This window comes from Oncorhynchus tshawytscha, unplaced genomic scaffold (assembly GCF_018296145.1).
Source record: "Oncorhynchus tshawytscha isolate Ot180627B unplaced genomic scaffold, Otsh_v2.0 Un_contig_10597_pilon_pilon, whole genome shotgun sequence".
In the NCBI taxonomy this organism is placed as follows: Eukaryota; Metazoa; Chordata; class Actinopteri; order Salmoniformes; family Salmonidae; genus Oncorhynchus; species Oncorhynchus tshawytscha.
This window is the reverse complement of record NW_024607659.1, coordinates 1-25,341: the sequence shown is the minus strand read 5'-3', so window position 1 is coordinate 25,341 and position 25,341 is coordinate 1. Positions and strand designations below refer to the sequence as shown.

Genomic DNA, 25,341 nt, shown 5'->3' with positions numbered 1-25,341 from the left:
GGACTACATCTGTGTGCACCTGTGTGCACCTGTGTGCAGGTCTGGGATAAGGTATAAGGTCCGGTGAACAGGTCAGGGTTCCATAGGCAGAACTGCGGAAAATGCATCAGCAACATGACCAGGTGGACTGTCAGGTCCCTCAGTTGAGCAGTGAATTTCAAACACAGATTCAACCACAAAGACCAGGAAAGTTTTCTAATGCCTCACAAATAAGGGCACCTATTAGTTCATGGGTAAAATAAAAAGCAAGCCTCCCAAGTGACGCAGTGGTCTAAGACACGGCATCGCAATGCTAGCTGTGCCACTAGAGATTCTGGGTTCAAATCCAGGCTCCAGCCGGCTGTGACCGAGAGACCTATGGCACAATTGGCCCAGCGTCGTCCGGGTTAGGGGAGTGTTTGGTCGGCAGCGATGTCCTTGTCCCATTGTGCACTAGTGACTCCTGTGGCAGGTTGGGCTCAGTGCATGCTGACACGGTTGCCAGGTCTACAGTGTTTCAGCAATGAGAAAAGACTGCAACTACTAATTGGGGAGAAAAAGGTGTAAATGTAACAAACATTTTTTTTTAAATAAAAGCACATGTTAACATTCCCTTTGTACCTGGTGAAGTTATTAATTACACTTTGGATGGTGTATCAATACACCCAGTCATTACAAAGATACAGATGTCCTTCCTAACTCAGTTGCCAGAGGAAGGAAACCATTCAGGGATTTCACCATTAGGCCAAACAGTTTAATGGATTTTTGTTTTAATTATCTGGTTTAATATATCTCGAAATGTTTGGATGAAAGATGAATTCACTTCAAAGTGATTCAAATTGTAGAAAATTCTAGAACAACAGCGTTGTTTACAAATGGCAGGTAAGATTTCTCCATGTAATTATGATGCACGCAAATGCTACCGGTGTGATATGGGAGCTAATAACGTTTCAACCGGTGTGATGTGGCGAGCTAATAACATTTCAAGCGGTGTGATGTGGCGAGCTAATAACGTTTCAACCGGTGTGATGTGGCGAGCTAATAATGTTTCAACCGGTGTGATGTGGCGAGCTAATAACATTTCAACCGGTGTGATGTGGCGAGCTAATAATGTTTCAACCGGTGTGATGTGGCAAGCTAATAACGTTTCAATCTGTGACGTCACTCTCTCTGAGACCTTGACGTAGTTGTTCCCCTTGCAGAGCCGCAGCTTTTGTGGAACGATAGGAAACTCTGGACGGTTCTGATGTCTAGCCTGGGTTTGTTTACGTGATGTCTTGCCTGGGTTTGTTTACATGATGTCTAGCCTGGGTTTGTTTACATGATGTCTAGCCTGGGTTTGTTTACATGATGTCTAGCCCAGGTTTGTTTACGTGATGTCTTGCCTGGGTTTGCTTTGTCTCCCTGACAGTTTGATATTTCTTAATCACAAATTATGTAAATTACATTTACTGGGTCTGGCTTGAATGTTCTGGAACGGTAGGTAGCTAGCTAGCACTCACTCACTCACCTGGCTGCTAGACAACAAGAAAATTGTGTTTGAAAAATGGCACGTTTTTGCTGTGAGCCAATTCGGTAACCAAGGTGACCATGTGTCGTTGTCCCCCGAGGCAGGCGGTGCCGCAACGTTCTATTTAATACCAACTGCGACCATGACACTTTTTATGAAAGTACCTGTTGTATATCGTGGACAGGATAGGCTAACAATGGGATTGCCAAACCACCTGTTGTATATCGTGGACAGGATAGGCTAACAATGGGATTGCCAAACCACCTGTTGTATATCGTGGACAGGATAGGCTAACAATGGGAATGCCAAACCACCTGTTGTATATCGTGGACAGGATAGGCTAACAATGGGAATGCCAAACCACCTGTTGTATATCGTGGACAGGATTGGCTAACAATGGGATTGCCAAACCACCTGTTGTATATCGTGGACAGGATAGGCTAACAATGGGAATGCCAAACCACCTGTTGTATATCGTGGACAGGATAGGCTAACAATGGGAATGCCAAACCACCTGTTGTATATCGTGGACAGGATAGGCTAACAATGGGAATGCCAAACCACCTGTTGTATAAGCACATGTTGTGTAATAAAATCGTATTCTCACTAATTAGAAAAGGTATTCAATGTTTCTGTCACCCCAACATATACAAATCATTTCTAAAAAATCTTGTTAATTTGTAATAAACAAATGTACGTGTGTACTGTATATATTATTATTATTATATTGGTTTACATACTTATCTCATATGTATATACTGTACTCGATATCATCTACTGTATCTTGCCTATGCTGCTCTGTACCATCACTCATTCATATATCCTTATGTACATATTCTTTATCCCCTTATACTGTGTATAAGACAGTAGTTTTTTTGGAATTGTTAGTTAGATTACTTGTTGGTTATTACTGCATTGTCGGAACTAGAAGCACAAGCATTTCGCTACACTCGCATTAACATCTGCTAACCATGTGTATGTGACAAATAAAATTTGATTTGATTTGATTTGATTTGATTTAAATCCTATACCAAACATGGAGCCATTCACACAAAATAATATTGCAACATTGTTTTCGATAATTTATGCAATCCTATGTTTTGGCATTTCCGTTATCAGCATTTTGTAGTTTGGAGTAGGAAGAGCTGATTAAAACAAGACCTTTAAATCAGACAAAACAATGATCAACGCTAAACACACTGTTGTTATCAGGAGGGATTTCAATCTGAACTGTCAAATACCGACATGTTCTGATTTGAGTTTGCAAGTCTGTTTGTTCAATACATTGTAATTGCTCCGCAGGCCCAGATAATGATATTGTAAGATATTTCAGTACCTGCAGTAAGGTAGCTACATACTATGGCCATGTCAGATAAAGTACACAGACTGGGTTCCACATAGTAAGGTAAGGTACATACTATGGCCATGTCAGATGAAGTACACAGACTGGGCTTACTGTTATCTGTTATCACCTTTTTCATATTTATTCACTAATACTGTATCTTTACTTTGGGATTGTAAATTAATAACTTAAAAATCTGTTAATCCGTTAAAAATCCATTGTATGGTTGTCCCCTATTGTGCTATATGTCCCCTATAGTGATGTCTCTATAGTGATATACAATACGTCCTCTATAGTGATATATGTCTCTATAGTGATATATGTCTCGATAGTGATATATGTCTCTATAGTGATATATGTCCCTTATAGTGATACATGTCTCTATAGTGATATACAGTATGTCCTCTATAGTGATATATGTCTCGATAGTGATATATGTCTCGATAGTGATATATGTCTCTATAGTGATATATGTCCCTTATAGTGATATATGTCCCCTATAGTGATATATGTCCCCTATAGTTATATGCTGTATGTCCTCTATAGTGATATATGTCCCCTATAGTGATATATGTCCTCTATAGTGATATATGTCCCCTATAGTGATATATGTCCTCTATAGTGATATATGTCTCGATAGTGCTATATGTCTCTATAGTGATATATGTCCCTTATAGTGATATATGTCCCCTATAGTGATATATGTCACCTATAGTGATATATGTCTCTATAGTGATATACAGTATGTCCTCTATAGTGATATATGTCTCTATAGTGATATATGTCTCGATAGTGATATATGTCTCTATAGTGATATATGTCCCTTATAGTGATACATGTCTCTATAGTGATATACAGTATGTCCTCTATAGTGATATATGTCTCGATAGTGATATATGTCCCTATAGTGATATATGTCCCTTATAGTGATATATGTCCCCTATAGTGATATATGTCCCCTATAGTTATATGCTGTATGTCCTCTATAGTGATATATGTCCCCTATAGTGATATATGTCCTCTATAGTGATATATGTCCTCTATAGTGATATATGTCCTCTATAGTGATATATGTCCTCTATAGTGATATATGTCCCCTATAGTGATATATGTCCCCTATAGTTATATGCTGTATGTCCTCTATAGTGATATATGTCCCCTATAGTGATATATGTCCTCTATAGTGATATATGTCCTCTATAGTGATATATGTCTCGATAGTGATATATGTCTCTATAGTGATATATGTCCCTTATAGTGATATATGTCCCCTATAGTGATATATGTCGCCTATAGTGATATATGTCTCTATAGTGATATACAGTATGTCCTCTATAGTGATATATGTCCCCTATAGTGATACATGTCTCTATAGTGATATACAGTATGTCCTCTATAGTGATATATGTCTCTATAGTGATATATGTCCCTTATAGTGATACATGTCTCTATAGTGATATACAGTATGTCCTCTATAGTGATATATGTCTCGATAGTGATATATGTCTCTATAGTGATATATGTCCCTTATAGTGATATATGTCCCCTATAGTGATATATGTCCCCTATAGTTATATGCTGTATGTCCTCTATAGTGATATATGTCCCCTATAGTGATATATGTCCTCTATAGTGATATATGTCCTCTATAGTGATATATGTCTCTATAGTGCTATATGACTCGATAGTGATATATGTCGATAGTGATATATGTCCCTTATAGTGATATATGTCCCCTATAGTGATATATGTCCCCTATAACATATGCTGTATGTCCTCTATAGTGATATATGTCCCCTATAGTGATATATGTCCTCTATAGTGATATATGTCTCTATAGTGATATATGTCCCTTATAGTGATATATGTCCCCTATAGTGATATATGTCCCCTATAGTTATATGCTGTATGTCCTCTATAGTGATATATGTCCCCTATAGTGATATATGTCCTCTATAGTGATATATGTCCTCTATAGTGATATATGTCTCTATAGTGATATATGTCCCTTATAGTGATATATGTCTCGATAGTGATATATGTCTCTATAGTGATATATGTCCCTTATAGTGATACATGTCTCTATAGTGATATACAGTATGTCCTCTATAGTGATATATGTCTCGATAGTGATATATGTCTCTACAGTGATATATGTCCCTTATAGTGATATATGTCCCCTATAGTGATATATGTCCCCTATAGTTATATGCTGTATGTCCTCTATAGTGATATATGTCCTCTATAGTGATATATGTCTCTATAGTGATATATGTCCCTTATAGTGATATATGTCCCCTATAGTGATATATGTCCCCTATAGTTATATGCTGTATGTCCTCTATAGTGATATATGTCCCCTATAGTGATATATGTTCTCTATGGTGATATATGTCCTCTATAGTGATATATGTCCTCTATAGTGATATATGTCCTCTATAGTGATATATGTCCTCTATAGTGATATATGTCCTCTATAGTGATATATGTCCTCTATAGTGATATATGTCCTCTATAGTGATATATGTCCTCTATAGTGATATATGTCCTCTATAGTGATATATGTCCTCTATAGTGATATATGTCCCCTATAGTGATATATGTCCCCTATAGTGATATATGTCTCTATAGTGATATATGTCCCTTATAGTGATATATGTCTCGATAGTGATATATGTCTCTATAGTGATATATGTCCCTTATAGTGATACATGTCTCTATAGTGATATACAGTATGTCCTCTATAGTGATATATGTCTCGATAGTGATATATGTCTCTACAGTGATATATGTCCCTTATAGTGATATATGTCCCCTATAGTGATATATGTCCCCTATAGTTATATGCTGTATGTCCTCTATAGTGATATATGTCCTCTATAGTGATATATGTCTCTATAGTGATATATGTCCCTTATAGTGATATATGTCCCCTATAGTGATATATGTCCCCTATAGTTATATGCTGTATGTCCTCTATAGTGATATATGTCCCCTATAGTGATATATGTCCTCTATAGTGATACATGCCCTCCATAGTGATATATGTCTCTATAGTGATATATGTCCCCTATAGTGATATATGTCCCCTATAGTGATATATGTCCCTTATAGTGATATATGTCCCCTATAGTGATATATGTCCCCTATAGTTATATACTGTATGTCCTCTATAGTGATATATGTCCCCTATAGTTATATACTGTATGTCCTCTATAGTGATATATGTCCCCTATAGTTATATACTGTATGTCCTCTATAGTGATATATGTCCCTATAGTTATATACTGTATGTCTCTATAGTGATATATGTCTCCATAGTGATAAATGTCTCTATAGTGATATATGTCTCTATAGTGATATTGTATTTTTGTCCCCTATTGTGCTATATGTCCAGTATAGTTATATATTTCTCTTATAGTGATATATGTCTCCTATAGTTATATACTATATGTCATCTATAGTGATATATGTCTCTATAGTAATATATGTCCCCTATAGTGATATATGTCCCCTATAGTTATATATTACTCCTATAGTGATATGTCTCCTATAGTTATATACTGTATGTCCTCTATAGTGATATATATCCCCTATAGTGATATATGTCCCCTATAGTTATATATATATGTATCCTATAGTGCTATATGTCCCCTATAGTTATATATTTCTCTATAGTGATATATGTCCCCTATAGTGATATATGTCCCCTATAGTGATATATGTCCCCTATAGTTATATATTTCTCCTATAGTGATATATGTCCCATATAGTGATATATGTCTCCTATAGTTATATACTGTATGTCCTCTATAGTGATATATGTCTCTATAGTGATATATGTCCCTTATAGTTATATATTTCTCCTATAGTGATATGTCTCCTATAGTTATATACGGTATGTCCTCTATAGTGATATATGTCCCCTATAGTGATATATGTTCTCTATGGTGATATATGTCCTTTATAGTGATATATGTCTATATAGTGATATATGTCCCCTATAGTGATATATGTTCTCTATGGTGATATATGTCCTTTATAGTGATATATGTCTATATAGTGATATATGTCCTTTATAGTGATATATGTCCTTTATAGTGATATATGTCTATATAGTGATATATGTCTCTACAGTGATATATGTCTCCTATAGTGATATACAGTATGTCCTCTATAGTGATATATGTCTCTATAGTAATATATGTCCCCTATAGTGATATATGTCCCCTATATTTATATATTTCTCCTATAGTGATATGTCTCCTATAGTTATATACTGTATGTCCTCTATAGTGATATATGTCCCCTATAGTGATATATGTCCCCTATAGTTATATATATTTATCCTATAGTGCTATATGCCCCCTATAGTTATATATTTCTCTATAGTGATATATGTCCCCTATAGTGATATATTTATCCTATAGTGATATGTCTCATATAGTTGTATACGGTATGTCCTCTATAGTGATATATGTCCCCTATAGTGATATATGTCTCCTATAGTTATATACTGTATGTCCTCTATAGTGATATATGTCTCTATAGTGATATATGTCCCCTATAGTTATATATTTCTCCTATAGTGATATGTCTCCTATAGTTTATATACGGTATGTCCTCTATAGTGATATATGTCCCCTATAGTGATATATGTCCTCTACAGTGATATATGTCCTCTATAGTGATATATGTCTCTATAGTGATATATGTCTCGATAGTGATATATGTCTCTATAGTGATATATGTCCCTTATAGTGATACATGTCTCTATAGTGATATACAGTATGTCCTCTATAGTGATATATGTCTCGATAGTGATATATGTCTCGATAGTGATATATGTCTCTATAGTGATATATGTCCCTTATAGTGATATATGTCCCCTATAGTGATATATGTCCCCTATAGTTATATGCTGTATGTCCTCTATAGTGATATATGTCCTCTATAGTGATATATGTCCTCTATAGTGATATATGTCCCCTATAGTGATATATGTCCTCTATAGTGATATATGTCTCGATAGTGCTATATGTCTCTATAGTGATATATGTCCCTTATAGTGATATATGTCCCCTATAGTGATATATGTCACCTATAGTGATATATGTCTCTATAGTGATATACAGTATGTCCTCTATAGTGATATATGTCTCTATAGTGATATATGTCTCGATAGTGATATATGTCTCTATAGTGATATATGTCCCTTATAGTGATACATGTCTCTATAGTGATATACAGTATGTCCTCTATAGTGATATATGTCTCGATAGTGATATATGTCCCTATAGTGATATATGTCCCTTATAGTGATATATGTCCCCTATAGTGATATATGTCCCCTATAGTTATATGCTGTATGTCCTCTATAGTGATATATGTCCCCTATAGTGATATATGTCCTCTATAGTGATATATGTCCTCTATAGTGATATATGTCCTCTATAGTGATATATGTCCTCTATAGTGATATATGTCCCCTATAGTGATATATGTCCCCTATAGTTATATGCTGTATGTCCTCTATAGTGATATATGTCCCTATAGTGATATATGTCCTCTATAGTGATATATGTCCTCTATAGTGATATATGTCTCGATAGTGATATATGTCTCTATAGTGATATATGTCCCTTATAGTGATATATGTCCCCTATAGTGATATATGTCGCCTATAGTGATATATGTCTCTATAGTGATATACAGTATGTCCTCTATAGTGATATATGTCCCCTATAGTGATACATGTCTCTATAGTGATATACAGTATGTCCTCTATAGTGATATATGTCTCTATAGTGATATATGTCCCTTATAGTGATACATGTCTCTATAGTGATATACAGTATGTCCTCTATAGTGATATATGTCTCGATAGTGATATATGTCTCTATAGTGATATATGTCCCTTATAGTGATATATGTCCCCTATAGTGATATATGTCCCCTATAGTTATATGCTGTATGTCCTCTATAGTGATATATGTCCCCTATAGTGATATATGTCCTCTATAGTGATATATGTCCTCTATAGTGATATATGTCTCTATAGTGCTATATGACTCGATAGTGATATATGTCGATAGTGATATATGTCCCTTATAGTGATATATGTCCCCTATAGTGATATATGTCCCCTATAACATATGCTGTATGTCCTCTATAGTGATATATGTCCCCTATAGTGATATATGTCCTCTATAGTGATATATGTCTCTATAGTGATATATGTCCCTTATAGTGATATATGTCCCCTATAGTGATATATGTCCCCTATAGTTATATGCTGTATGTCCTCTATAGTGATATATGTCCCCTATAGTGATATATGTCCTCTATAGTGATATATGTCCTCTATAGTGATATATGTCTCTATAGTGATATATGTCCCTTATAGTGATATATGTCTCGATAGTGATATATGTCTCTATAGTGATATATGTCCCTTATAGTGATACATGTCTCTATAGTGATATACAGTATGTCCTCTATAGTGATATATGTCTCGATAGTGATATATGTCTCTACAGTGATATATGTCCCTTATAGTGATATATGTCCCCTATAGTGATATATGTCCCCTATAGTTATATGCTGTATGTCCTCTATAGTGATATATGTCCCCTATAGTGATATATGTCCTCTATAGTGATATATGTCTCTATAGTGATATATGTCCCTTATAGTGATATATGTCCCCTATAGTGATATATGTCCCCTATAGTTATATGCTGTATGTCCTCTATAGTGATATATGTCCCCTATAGTGATATATGTCCTCTATAGTGATATATGTCCTCTATAGTGATATATGTCCTCTATAGTGATATATGTCCTCTATAGTGATATATGTCCTCTATAGTGATATATGTCCTCTATAGTGATATATGTCCTCTATAGTGATATATGTCCTCTATAGTGATATATGTCCTCTATAGTGATATATGTCCTCTATAGTGATATATGTCCTCTATAGTGATATATGTCCCCTATAGTGATATATGTCCCCTATAGTGATATATGTCTCTATAGTGATATATGTCCCTTATAGTGATATATGTCTCGATAGTGATATATGTCTCTATAGTGATATATGTCCCTTATAGTGATACATGTCTCTATAGTGATATACAGTATGTCCTCTATAGTGATATATGTCTCGATAGTGATATATGTCTCTACAGTGATATATGTCCCTTATAGTGATATATGTCCCTATAGTGATATATGTCCCCTATAGTTATATGCTGTATGTCCTCTATAGTGATATATGTCCCTATAGTGATATATGTCCTCTATAGTGATATATGTCTCTATAGTGATATATGTCCCTTATAGTGATATATGTCCCCTATAGTGATATATGTCCCCTATAGTTATATGCTGTATGTCCTCTATAGTGATATATGTCCCCTATAGTGATATATGTCCTCTATAGTGATACATGCCCTCCATAGTGATATATGTCTCTATAGTGATATATGTCCCCTATAGTGATATATGTCCCTTATAGTGATATATGTCCCCTATAGTGATATATGTCCTCTATAGTGATATATGTCCCCTATAGTTATATACTGTATGTCCTCTATAGTGATATATGTCCCCTATAGTTATATACTGTATGTCCTCTATAGTGATATATGTCCCCTATAGTTATATACTGTATGTCCTCTATAGTGATATATGTCCCCTATAGTTATATACTGTATGTCTCTATAGTGATATATGTCTCCATAGTGATAAATGTCTCTATAGTGATATATGTCTCTATAGTGATATTGTATTTTTGTCCCCTATTGTGCTATATGTCCAGTATAGTTATATATTTCTCTTATAGTGATATATGTCTCCTATAGTTATATACTATATGTCATCTATAGTGATATATGTCTCTATAGTAATATATGTCCCCTATAGTGATATATGTCCCCTATAGTTATATATTACTCCTATAGTGATATGTCTCCTATAGTTATATACTGTATGTCCTCTATAGTGATATATATCCCCTATAGTGATATATGTCCCCTATAGTTATATATATATGTATCCTATAGTGCTATATGTCCCCTATAGTTATATATTTCTCTATAGTGATATATGTCCCTATAGTGATATATGTCCCCTATAGTGATATATGTCCCCTATAGTTATATATTTCTCCTATAGTGATATATGTCCCATATAGTGATATATGTCTCCTATAGTTATATACTGTATGTCCTCTATAGTGATATATGTCTCTATAGTGATATATGTCCCTTATAGTTATATATTTCTCCTATAGTGATATGTCTCCTATAGTTATATACGGTATGTCCTCTATAGTGATATATGTCCCCTATAGTGATATATGTTCTCTATGGTGATATATGTCCTTTATAGTGATATATGTCTATATAGTGATATATGTCCCCTATAGTGATATATGTTCTCTATGGTGATATATGTCCTTTATAGTGATATATGTCTATATAGTGATATATGTCCTTTATAGTGATATTTGTCCTTTATAGTGATATATGTCTATATAGTGATATATGTCTCTACAGTGATATATGTCTCCTATAGTGATATACAGTATGTCCTCTATAGTGATATATGTCTCTATAGTAATATATGTCCCCTATAGTGATATATGTCCCCTATAGTTATATATTTCTCCTATAGTGCTATATGCCCCCTATAGTTATATATTTCTCTATAGTGATATATGTCTATATAGTGATATATGTCCCCTATAGTTATATATATTTATCCTATAGTGCTATATGCCCCCTATAGTTATATATTTCTCTATAGTGATATATGTCCCCTATAGTGATATATTTATCCTATAGTGATATGTCTCATATAGTTGTATACGGTATGTCCTCTATAGTGATATATGTCCCCTATAGTGATATATGTCTCCTATAGTTATATACTGTATGTCCTCTATAGTGATATATGTCTCTATAGTGATATATGTCCCCTATAGTTATATATTTCTCCTATAGTGATATGTCTCCTATAGTTTATATACGGTATGTCCTCTATAGTGATATATGTCCCCTATAGTCCTCTATAGTGATATATGTCCTCTACAGTGATATATGTCCTCTATAGTGATATATGTCTCTATAGTGATATATGTCTCTATAGTGATATATGTCCCCTATAGTGATATATGTCTCCTATAATTATATACTGTATGTCCTCTATAGTGATATAGTCTGTCACATATAGTGCATACATTGTACAGTGTAGGCTGAGGTTAGAAAAGCCTGTTTCAGTGGTTAAATAACGATGTGATTTGCATCAAGAATAGGGAAGCTTGTTTCAGTGGTTATTAAGTAACTGTACTTGAGTTGCATCACACTAATACATAACGTTGTTAGGTCTCCACTGCAACCCTCAGGCTGTCCTCTTCTAGATATACGGGTAACTGCCCAAATAAACACCCACATACAGTGTGTTAATAAGGGCGTTGGGCCACCGTGAGCAGCCAGAACAGATTCAATGCACATTGGCATAGATTCTACAGGGTCTGGAGCTCCTATCTGGGGACCAGAAATGCCATTAGTTTGTGTTTTGTGATTGGTGATTGGTGGAAAACACTGTCTCCGACGCCGCTCCAGAATCTCCCGTTCAAACAAGGTTCAGATCTGGTGACTGAGACGGCCATAGCATATGGTTTACATATAATGGCCTGCCCAGCATTTTTATTCATGACTCTAAGCATGATGGGATGTTAATTGCTTAATTAACTCAGGCCCTGGTCAAAAGTGGTGCGTTATATTTATTTTATTTTATTTATTTATTTCACCTTTATTTCACCTTTATTTAACCAGGTAGGCCAGTTCAGAAGAAGTTCTCATTTACAACTGCGACCTGGCCAAGATAAAGCAAAGCAGTGTGAACAGACAACACAGAGTTACACACGTGAAGTAATTACAATTTAGCAAATGAACACTGGAGTGATAGATGAGCAGATGAGCAGATGGTGATGTGCAAGTAGTGACACTGGTGTGCAAAAGAGCAGAAAAGGGTCTGGGGAAAAAAACAATATGGGGATGAGGTAGGTGGAAATGAGGTAGGTGGAAATGAGGTAGGGGGAAATGAGGTAGGTGGAAATGAGGTAGGGGAAATGAGGTAGGGAAATGAGGTAGGGGGAAATGAGGTAGGGGGAAATGTAGGGTGACATTTGAGACTCATACACAGACAGGATAGAAACCTCAGTAACACCTCATTTTGTAGATCATGTGACTCAGACTGTGGGTTATCCTTTCAGGTCATGTGACTCAGACTGTGGGTTCTCTTTTCAGGTCATGTGACTCAGACTGGGTTCTCTTTTCAGGTTATGTGACTCAGACTGGGATATCTTTTCAGGTCATGTGTATGTAGTAACCAGTAGTGACCAGTAGTGACCAATAGGAACCAGTAGGAACCAGTAGTGACCAGTAGGAACCAGTAGGAACCAGTAGTGACCAGTAGTGACCAGTAGTAACCAGTAGTGACAAGTAGGAACCAGTAGGAACCAGTAGTGACCAGTAGGAAACGGTAGGAACTAGTAGTGACCAGTAGGAACCAGTAGTGACCATTAGGAACCAGTAGGAACCAGTAGTGACCAGTGGTGACCAGTAGGAACCAGTAGTGACCAGTAGGAACCAGTAGTGACCAGTGGTGACCAGTAGGAACCAGTAGTGACCAGTAGGAACCAGTAGTGACCAGTAGTGACCAGTAGGAACCAGTAGGAACCAGTGGTGACCAGTAGGAACCAGTAGAGACCATTGGTGACCAGTAGGAACCAGTGGTGACCAGTAGGAACCAGTAGTGACCAGTGGTGACCAGTAGGAACCAGTGGTGACCAGTAGGAACCAGTAGTAACCAGTAGTGACCAGTAGGAACCAGTAGGAACCAGTAGGAATATGTAGTGACCAGTGGTAACCAGTGGTGACCAGTAGGAACCAGTAGTGACCAGTGGTGACCAGTAGGAACCAGTAGTGAACAGTAGGAACCAGTAGTGAACAGTAGGAACCAGTAGTAACCAGTGGTGACCAGTAGTAACCAGTAGTGACCAGTAGGAACCAGTAGGAACCAGTAGAGACCAGTAGTGACCAGTAGAGACCAGTGGTGACCAGTAGGAACCAGTAGAGACCAGTGGTAACCAGTAGGAACCAGTGGTGACCAGTAGGAACCAGTAGAGACCAGTGGTGACCAGTAGTGACCAGTAGTAACCAGTGGTGACCAGTAGTAACCAGTAGTGACCAGTAGGAACCAGTAGAGACCAGTAGAGACCAGTAGTGACCAGTAGAGACCAGTAGTGACCAGTGGTGACCAGTAGGAACCAGTAGAGACCAGTGGTAACCAGTAGTGACCAGTAGGAGCCAGTAGGAGCCAGTAGAGACCAGTAGTGACAAGTGGTGACCAGTAGGAGCCAGTAGAGACCAGTAGTGACCAGTGGTGACCAGTGGTGACCAGTAGGAACCAGTAGAGACCAGTGGTAACCAGTAGGAACCAGTAGTGACCAGTGGTGACCAGTAGTAACCAGTGGTGACCAGTAGTAACCAGTAGTGACCAGTAGTAACCAGTAGTGACCAGTAGAGACCAGTAGTGACCAGTAGGAACCAGTAGAGACCAGTGGTGACCAGTAGGAACCAGTAGAGACCAGTGGTAACCAGTAGGAACCAGTGGTGACCAGTAGTAACCAGTAGTGACCAGTAGGAACCAGTAGTGACCAGTAGAGACCAGTGGTGACCAGTGGTGACCAGTAGTGACCAGTAGTAACCAGTAGTGACCAGTAGAGACCAGTGGTGACCAGTAGGAACCAGTAGTGACCAGTAGAGACCAGTGGTAACCAGTAGAGACCAGTAGTAACCAGTAGTGACCAGTAGAGACCAGTAGTGACCAGTAGGAACCAGTAGAGACCAGTGGTGACCAGTAGTGACCAGTAGAGACCAGTGGTGACCAGTAGGAACCAGTAGTGACCAGTAGTGACCAGTAGTGACCAGTAGTGACCAGTAGTAACCAGTAGTGACCAGTAGAGACCAGTAGTGACCAGTAGTGACCAGTAGGAACCAGTAGAGACCAGTAGTGACCAGTAGTGACCAGTAGAGACCAGTAGTGACCAGTAGGAACCAGTAGTGACCAGTAGTGACCAGTAGTGACCAGTAGAGACCAGTAGTGACCAGTAGTGACCAGTAGTGACCAGTAGAGACCAGTAGTGACCAGTGGTGACCAGTAGGAACCAGTAGAGACCAGTAGTAACCAGTAGAGACCAGTAGTGACCAGTGGTGACCAGTAGGAACCAGTAGAGACCAGTGGTAACCAGTAGGAACCAGTTGGCTCTCTCTGTAAAGTAAGTGTAATAACTGGTGGCTAGGCCTAGAACTTAGACCTTGAGTCTATTTCCCAGCCAACCTGCACTGTACTAGAATCCTAACCAGATGGTTTATTGGGTTTCCTGAAAATATTCAAAGCAGCATATCTTCCTCTACATTAGCCTAATGCTAACAGCGCTGATACAGATGTGTCAGATGTGAAAACAAAAACCACATACCCTACACCCACATACATGGAACCTTCGCATGACTTTTCAGACCAGGGGTGTGAGTTCCAAATGGAACCCTATTGACTATATAGTGCACTACTTTAGACCAGAGCCCTGTGGCACCCTATTCCCTATATAGTGCACTACTTTAGACCAGAGCCCTGTGGCACCCTATTCCCTATATAGTGCACTACTTTAGACCAGAGCCCTGTGGCACCTATTCCCTATATATTGCACTACTTTAGATCCCGTAGGGCATAAGGTGCCATTTGGGATGCATCCCTAACAGATGAAACATGTATATTCTAACCTCTCACAGGCTAAAACACAGGCCACTAAATGTATGTTTTCTATCAGACAGTTCAACATGACAGTGGTGGAAAGATAGTTTTAGCCTTGGGTATATTACAACAGTGTGACAAAGGTCTGTGACCAGCAGTGTGTGTGTGTGTGTGTGTGTGTCTGTGGTGGTAGTGGTTCAGCTCTCTCTCTGGCCCTCCTCTCTCTTTCTAACTTCTCAAATGAGGAAGTTCACAGCCATGTTTGTAGCAGCTTCCTTTTTACAGCTTTCGACTCACTAACAGGAAGAGAGAGAGAGAGAGAGTAAGAGAGAAACAGAGAGTAAGGGAGAGAGCAAGAGAGAAGACTGTGAGAAACATGTCTGTAGCTGAGTGTTTTCAGTAGAGAACTGAACTCTGTCTGTAGCTGAATGTTTTCAGTAGAGAACTGAACTCTCTAGCTGAGTGTTTTCAGTAGAGAACTGAACTCTGAAGAACCAGGATGTCTACGTCGTACCAGCCATGGCACCATGGTAATATCACCCGGTCTAAGGCTGAGGATCTGCTCTCCAAAGCAGCTAAGGATGGGAGCTTCCTCCTCCGGGACAGTGAGTCCATACAGGGTGCCTACGCCCTCTGTGTTCTGTAAGTAAAATGTCCATCTTCAAAAAAAGATATATATATATATATATTTATAGAGAACTGAACTCTGTCTGTAGCTGACTGTTTTCAGTAGAGAACTGAACTCTCTAGTGTACTGAACTCTGAACTCTCTATATATAAATATATATTTATATATATAATTATATATATATATAAAATATATATATAAACTGACAGTTTAACAGTCAATATTCTGTTGGAAAGATCAAATTGAGGAAGGAAGATTATGTTGAGAACTCGTTCCTTTATACCTCTTCGTATGCAGAGAGAGACAGACAAGGAAATATTTGACAGCTAAACTACAAATGCTGTTGTACAAAGTTCAAATTGAGGAAGGAAGATGATTTTGAAGTCTTGACTCTGCAATGCACAGATCAAAGTAGCTTGGAGTAGGAAGAGCTGATTTTAAAATACGACTTTTTAAATCTGGCCAAACAATGCTCAACGCTAATCACACAGTTTATTTTTGAGAGCGATTTCAATCTGAAACCGTCAAATACCTACTTGTATATTATTTCGGATGACATATTTTCCTGCAGTGCAGTGTAGAGCGCAACTCTGCCTAATGACAGCGTTTGGGATGTATAGCAGAACAGTGTGATGTTGACTTTCTGTTTCCTTACATCATGACATAAATCAAGTACATCGGTTGGGAATTTAAAAATGTTTTGCTCAAGACTTTGATTAACCAGAGAAACTGTCTAGAATACTGTCATTGTTGCATGCAGTTATATATATATATATCTATCTATCTATAGCAGGGACTCTATGTAACGTAGAACTATTTTAAAAGTACACCTGCTGACTGCAGCGAACAACTCATCGGCACATACAGTCGTGCTGTAAAGCTGGGTAGACTCCGTCGTACAACTCACGCCACACATCTCTGTGTCGCTCTGAGCTTTTATTAGAATAATTGCTAAACAAAATAAATGGTCATGTACTCTTTTCCATTGTACACAAAGACCAACGGAAGTGTTTGAGTGCATGCCATCTGTCATTACTGCACCTGTCACACGCTGCTGTGAGACGTCAGTTACTTTAAACCAGAAACCCAGACCCAACCTCTTGACCCATACCCAGTCTGCTTCTCAAGACCCAGACCGCTCCTCAAGACCCAGACCGCTTCTCAAGACCCAGACCGCTTCTCAAGATCCAGTCGGCTTCTCAAGACCCAGACGGCTCCTCAAGATCCAGTCGGCTTCTCAAGACCCAGACGGCTCCTCAAGATCCAGACCGCCTCTCAAGACCCAGATGGCTTCTCAAGACCCAGTTGGCTTCTCAAGACTCAAGACCCAGACCGCTTCTCAAGACCCAGACGGCTTCTCAAGACCCAGTTGGCTTCTCAAGAAACAGACGGCTTCTCAAGACCCAGACCGCTTCTCAAGACCCAGACGGCTTCTCAAGACCCAGTTGGCTTCTCAAGAAACAGACCGCTTCTCAAGATCCAGACCGCTTCTCAAGACCCAGACGGCTTCTCAAGACCCAGAACACTTCTCAAGACCCAGACCACTTCTCAAGACCCAGACCGCATCTTAAGACCCAGTCCGCTTCTTAAGACCCAGTCGGCTTCTCAAGACCCAGACGGCTTCTCAAGACCCAGACGGCTTCTCAAGACCCAGACGGCTTCTCAAGACCCAGACAGCTTCTCAAGACCCAGACCGCTTCTCAAAATCCAGACGGCTTCTCAAGACAAAGTTGGCTTCTCAAGACCCAGACGGCTTCTCAAGACCCAGACGGCTTCTCAAGACCCAGACGGCTTCTCAAGACCCAGTCGGCTTCTCAAGACCCAGACAGCTTCTCAAGACCCAGACTGCTTCTCAAAACCCAGACCGCTTCTCAAGAACCAGACCGCCAGATCAAGACATCTCTGTAAACTGTATTATGATAACCCATCTTTCCTATTTCCAGGTTCCAGAACTGTGTGTATACCTACAGGATCCTACCCAATGAGGAGAGGAAACTCTCTGTCCAGGTCAGTCAGACAGCTCCACAATATATATTCTGCACCCTGTTTTGGGAGTGGATCCCCCTACACAGCATTTAATGGTATTATTTGGTATTTTCATGTAATATCTAAGAAGTAATCTAACAGTTCCCCAACAACTACCTAATACACACAAATCTAAAGGGGTGAAAGAGAATATGTACATATAAATATATGGATGAGCGATGGCCGATCAACATAGGCAAGGTGCAATAGATGGTATAAAATACAGTATATACATATGATATGAGTTTTGTAAGATATGTAAACATTATTAATGTGACATTATTTAAAGTGACTAATGATCCATTTATTAAAGTGGCCAGTGATTGGATCTCAATGTAGGCAGCAGCCTCTCTGAGTTAGTGATTGTTGTTTAGCAGTCTGATGGCCTTGAGACAGAAGCTGTTCTTCAGTCTCTCTGTCCCAGCTTTGATGCACCTGTACTGACCTCGCCTTCTGGGTGGTAGCGGTGTGAACAGGCAGTGGCTCGGGTAGATGTTGTCCTTGACGATCTTTTTGGCCTTCCTGTGACATCGGGTGGTGTAGGTGTCCTGGAGGGCAGGTAGTTTGCCCCCGTTTAGAGCCTTGCGGTTGAGGACGGTGCAGTTGCCGTACCAGGCTGTGATACAGCCTGACAAGATGCTCTCGATTGAGCATCTGTAAAATTTTGTCAGGGTTTTGGGTGACAAGCCAAGTTTCTTCAGCCTCCATCCAAGATGGCATAGCAGTCAGACATCTTTGTATTTGTCCTGTCATGTCCCTTGTACATATATTTGTATATATTTTTCTTCACATTACTTTTTATAATATTTTCCTAAACCTCAACTTCTAAATTCTCTCCTGCAACCCGCCTCACCCAATGTGGCGTGGATCTGTTTTTTTCAAAAATATTTCTATTTACCTCCGAACTCGCGGTCATCAGCTAACCTTTAGCTCGGAAAGCTCTCGCCAGTTCGTACAACGTGACTCAAACCAGATCACAACGGACCTATTTTTTCTCTCCTTATCCCCGGTTCCTACCGCAAACTCAGAACATTTTCATCATTCAACTGCTAGCTTACTGCCCCAGCCTACTGACTGCTAGCTTGTTAGCATCGGCCTGCTAACTATCTGAATCGCTGTGTCCCCAGCCAGCCCAACCACTCACTGGACCCATATGTTCACTCGGCTACGCATGCCTCTCTCTAATTTAGCCTTAAATAAATAATGAAATATGTTCAATTTGGTTTAAAAACAAAGTGTTGAAGAAGAAAGTAAAAGTGCAATATGTGCCATGTAAAAAAGATCTATACATCAATGATGTCGCTCTTGCTGCTGGTGAGTCTCTGATCCACCTCTACGCAGATGACACCAGTCTCTATACTTCTGGCCCCTATTTGGACACTGTGTTAACTAACCTCCAGACGGGCTTCAATGCCATACAACTCTCCTTCCATGGCCTCCAACGGCTCTTAAATGCAAGTAAAACTAAATACATGCTCTTCAACCGATCGCTGCCCGCATTCTGCCCGCCCGTCCAGCATCACTACTCTGGACGGTTCTGATTTAGAATACGTGGACAACTACAAATACCTAGGTTTCTGGTTAGACTGTAAACTCTCCTTCCAGACTCACATTAAGCATCTACAGTCCAAAATTAAATCTAGTATCGGCTTCCTATATCGCAACAAAGCATCCTTCACTCATGCTGCCAAACATACCTCGTAAAACTGACCATCCTACCGATCTTCGACTTCGGCGATGTCATCTATAAAATAGCCTCCAACACTCTACTCAAGAAATTGGATGCAGTCTATCACAGTGCCATCAGTTTGTCACCAAAGCCCCATACACTACCCACCACTGCGACCTGTATGCTCTCGTTGATTGGCCCTCGCTTCATACTAGTCGCCAAACCCACTGGCTACAGGTTATCTACAAGTCTCTGCTAGGTAAAGCCCCGCCTTATCTCAACTCACTGGTCACCAGAGCAGCACCCACTCATAGCACACACTCCAGCAGGTATATCTCACTGGTCACCCCCAAAGCCAATTCCTCCTTTGGTCGCCTTTCTTCCAGTTCTCTGCTGCCAATGACTGGAACGAACTGCAAAAATCACTGAAGTTGGAGACTTATATCCCCCTCACTAACTTTAAGCACCAGCTGTCATAGCAGCTCACAGATAACTGCACCTGTACATAGCCCATCTGTAAACAGCCCATCTATCTACCACATCCCCATACTGTATTTATTTATTTATCTTGCTCCTTTGCACCCCAGTATCTCTACTTGCGCAGTCATCTTCTGCACATCTACCATTCCAGTGTTTAATTGCTGTATTGTACTGCATGGTATAATTGTATTGTAATTACTTCGCCACCATGGCCTATTTATTGCCTTAACTCCCTTATCTTACCTCATCTGCACACAATGTAAACAGTCTTTTTCTTTCTTTTTCTACTGTGTTATTGACTGTATGTTTGTTTATTACATGTGTAACTCTGGGTTGTTGTATGTGTCAAACTGGTTTGCTTTATCTTGGCCAGGTTGCAGTTGTAAATGAGAACTTGTTCTCAACTGGCCTACCTGGTTAAATAAACGAACAGCATTCTTACACAGGTATTCCTCTTGTCCAGATGGGATAGGGCAGTGTGAAGTATGATGACGATTGTGTCGTATGTGCACCTGTTGGGGCGGGGGGCAAACTGAAGTGGGTCTTGGGTGGCCGGTAAGGTGGAGGTGATATGATCCTTGACTAGTCTCTCAAAGCAATTCATGATGACAGACTGTTTATTGTTGTAGTCCACTTCCAGGTGTTGGGTGTTAAGGGGTATTTTAAGAGCCATTTCTCAATTTCTCATGCATCAGGCAACTTCTGCTTTTGCTTTCAATGCCTTCAGAAATGAAGACAGGCCACATGTGGTGGGAAAGTTCTGGAATTTAGCATTTTACTGTGAATATTGTGTAACCTATTAGGGTTATTTATGCATTGCACAAAATCGCCTTGTATTGTTTGCACCGTGTTTGGGCCAATTCAAGTCAGGGCTAAAATGTGAGAGCTCTGTAAAACTAGACACTTGATATCAACTGTCACGTTCTTGGGCTGGAAATGAGTTACACTGCTCCTGTCCTCTATTCAATTAACAGACTGTACACCACAGTCTCTAGTCAATAAACAGACTGTACACCACAGTCTCTATTCAATTAACAGACTGTACACCACAGTCTCTATTCAATTAACAGACTGTACACCACAGTCTCTATTCAATTAACAGACTGTACACCACAGTCTCTAGTCAATAAACAGACTGTACACCACAGTCTCTATTCAATTAACAGACTGTACACCACAGTCTCTATTCAATTAACAGACTACACTACAGTCTCTATTCAATTAACAGACTGTACACCACAGTCTCTATTCAATTAACAGACTGTACACCACCGTCTCTATTCAATAAACAGACTGTACACCACAGTCTCTATTCAATAAACAGACTGTACACCACAGTCTCTATTCAATTAACAGACTGTACACCACAGTCTCTATTCAATAAACAGACTGTACACCACAGTCTCTATTCAATAAACAGACTGCACACTACAGTCTCTATTCAATAAACAGACTGTATGCTACAGTCTCTATTCAATAAACAGACTGCACGCTACAGTCTCTATTCAATAAACAGACTGCACGCTACAGTCTCTATTCAATAAACAGACTGTACACAATAGTCTCTATTCAATAAACAGACTGTACACAATAGTCTCTATTCAATAAACAGACTGTACACTACAGTCTCTATTCAATTAACAGACTGTACACCACAGTCTATTCAATAAACAGACTGTACACTACAGTCCCTATTCAATTAACAGACTGTACACTACAGTCTCTATTCAATAAACAGACTGTACACTACAGTCTCTATTCAATTAACAGACTGTACACCACAGTCTATTCAATAAACAGACTGTACACTACAGTCCCTATTCAATTAACAGACTGTACACTACAGTCTCTATTCAATAAACAGACTGCACGCTACAGTCTCTATTCAATTAACAGACTGTACACTAGTCTCTATTCAATAAACAGACTGTGCACAACAGTCTCTATTCAATAAACAGACTGTACACCACAGTCTATATTTAATAAACAGACTGTACACTACAGTCTCTATTCAATAAACAGACTGCACGCTACAGTCTCTATTCAATAAACAGACTGTACACTACAGTCTCTATTCAATAAACAGACCCGACACCACATTCTCTATTCAATAAACAGACTGTATACTACAGCCTCTATTCAATATACAGACTGTACACCACAGTCTCTATTCAATTAACAGACTGTACACCACAGTCTCTATTCAATTAACAGACTGTACACTACAGTCTCTATTCAATAAACAGACTGCACGCTACAGTCTCTATTCAATAAACAGACTGTACACTACAGTCTCTATTCAATAAACAGACTGTACACTACAGTCTCTATTCAATAAACAGACTGCACACTACAGTCTCTATTCAATAAACAGACTGTACACTACAGTCTCTATTCAATTAACAGACTGTACACTACAGTCTCTATTCAATTAACAGACTGTACACTACAGTCTCTATTCAATTAACAGACTGTACACCACAGTCTCTATTCAATAAACAGACTGTACACTACAGTCTCTATTCAATAAACAGACTGTACACTACAGTCTCTATTCAATTAACGGACTGTACACCACAGTCTCTATTCAATTAACAGACTGTACACTACAGTCTCTATTCAATAAACAGACAGCACGCTACAGTCTCTATTCAATAACAGACTGTACACTACAGCCTCTATTCAATTAACAGACTGTACACTACAGTCTCTATTCAATTAACAGACTGTACACCACAGTCTCTATTCAATAAACAGACTGTACACTACAGTCTCTATTCAATAAACAGACAGCACGCTACAGTCTCTATTCAATTAACAGACTGTACACTACAGTCTCTATTCAATTAACAGACTGTACACTACAGTCTCTATTCAATTAAAGGTGTGTACAGCACAACGGGTAGCTCCATCCTCTCTGCCTCTCTGTCACCCAGAGGCAGAGGTTGAGATTTTAATAAATTTGGTTATTATACATTACTATACATTCCCTTATTACTGTGGCAGTCAGAATATTCCAAACCTGGAGACCATACTACAGTACACAGTTAGATAGATTAGATTAGTTATTCATTTATCTATTGTAGCTGGAAAGCATGAAAGTCATCCATGCTGATTTACAAGTTCTTGAGTTTTAACTGCCCTATACACAGAAATGAAGGGTACTGTAGATCATACAGGCTACTCTGCTAATGTTGAAGGGTACTGCAATTCCTAACAGGCTACTCTGCTAATGCTGAAAGATACTTGTAGTTCCTACAGGCTACTCTGCTAATGCTGAATGGTACTGCAATTCCTAACAAGCTACTCTGCTAATGCTGAAAGATACTCTGTAGTTCCTACAGGCTACTCTACTAATGTTGAAGGGTACTTTGTAGTTCCTACAGGCCTACTCTGCTAATGTTGAAGTGTACTTGTAGTTCTACAGGCTACTCTGCTAATGTTGAAGGGTACTTGTAGTTCCTACAGGCTACTCTGCTAATGTTGAAGGGTACTTGTAGTTCCTACAGGCTACTCTGCTAATGCTGAATGGTACTGCAATTCCTAACAAGCTACTCTGCTAATGCTGAAAGATACTTGTAGTTCCTACAGGCTACTCTGCTAATGTTGAAGGGTACTTGTAGTTCCTACAGGCTACTCTACTAATGTTGAAGGGTACTTTGTAGTTCCTACAGGCCACTCTGCTAATGTTGAAGGGTACTTGTAGTTCCTACAGGCTACTCTGCTAATGTTGAAGGGTACTTGTAGTTCCTACAGGCTACTCTGCTAATGCTGAAAGATACTTGTAGTTCCTACAGGCTACTCTGCTAATGTTGAAGGGTACTAGTTCCTATAGGCTACTCTACTAATGTTGAAGGGTATTTGTAGTTTCTACAGGCTACTCTGCTAATGTTGAAGGGTACTTGTAGTTCCTACAGGCCACTCTACTAATGTTGAAGGGTACTTGTATTTCTACAGGCTAATGTTGAAGGGTACTTGTAGTTCCTACAGGCTACTCTGCTAATGTTGAAGTGTACTTGTAGTTCCTACAGGCCACTCTACTAATGTTGAAGGGTACTTGTAGTTCCTACAGGCCACTCTGCTAATGTTGAAGGGTACTTGTAGTTCCTACAGGCTACTCTGCTAATGTTGAAGGGTACTTGTAGTTCCTACAGGCTACTCTGCTAATGTTGAAGTGTACTTGTAGTTCCTACAGGCCACTCTACTAATGTTGATCAATAGCTTCTTCCTCTTTCAGTTGCAGGAGGTTTTGAATGATCCCCTAGCGTGGGCGTATGACAAGCCACAACGTTCATCTCGTGGTGCTTAACAGAAAAGAACGGAAACTTCACAAAGAAAAACAACATCCACAGTTGCAGTGAAAGGGGCTATAAAAAAAAACAGGTGACTTGGTCGTTAATACGCCCTTGGAATGTAGCCTAACAGTACAAAGTCCTTTATAACAGTGTGTCCGCTGTATGATCGTGATAGAAGGAAAACCTGTCATTCAGAACAACATGACCTAAAGTCTCCTGAAACATGCAACAGTAAAGCTCTCTAAGATCTTGCTCTTGTGTTGCTACACTGATGTATACCAGCACCAGAAATATCTATACCAGCACCAGCAAAAATATCTATACCAGCACCATAAAGATATCTATACCTGCACCATAAATATCTATACAGCACCAGAAAGATCTATACCAGCACCATAAAGATCTATACCAGCACCAGAAATATCTATACCAGCACCATAAAGATCTATACCTGCACCAGAAATATCTATACCAGCACCATAAATATCTATACCCAGCACCAGAAAGATCTATACCTGCACCAGAAAGATCTATACCAGCACCAGAAAGAGATCTATACCTGCACCATAAATATCTATACCTGCACCA

General features: G+C 39.0%; 1 protein-coding gene across 1 annotated transcript; it reads left to right on the top strand.

Moving 5' to 3' along the window:
* The first annotated feature begins 15,935 nt into the window (after positions 1-15,935).
* LOC121842800 (phosphatidylinositol 3,4,5-trisphosphate 5-phosphatase 1-like) lies at positions 15,936-24,837 on the top strand. The gene is made up of 3 exons (XM_042312556.1): positions 15,936-16,298; positions 18,228-18,291; positions 24,696-24,837. The coding sequence occupies exons 1-3, from the start codon at positions 16,156-16,158 to the stop codon at positions 24,765-24,767; spliced, it is 279 nt and encodes a 92-aa protein (XP_042168490.1). The 5' UTR covers positions 15,936-16,155; the 3' UTR covers positions 24,768-24,837.
* Positions 24,838-25,341: the final 504 nt, after the last annotated feature.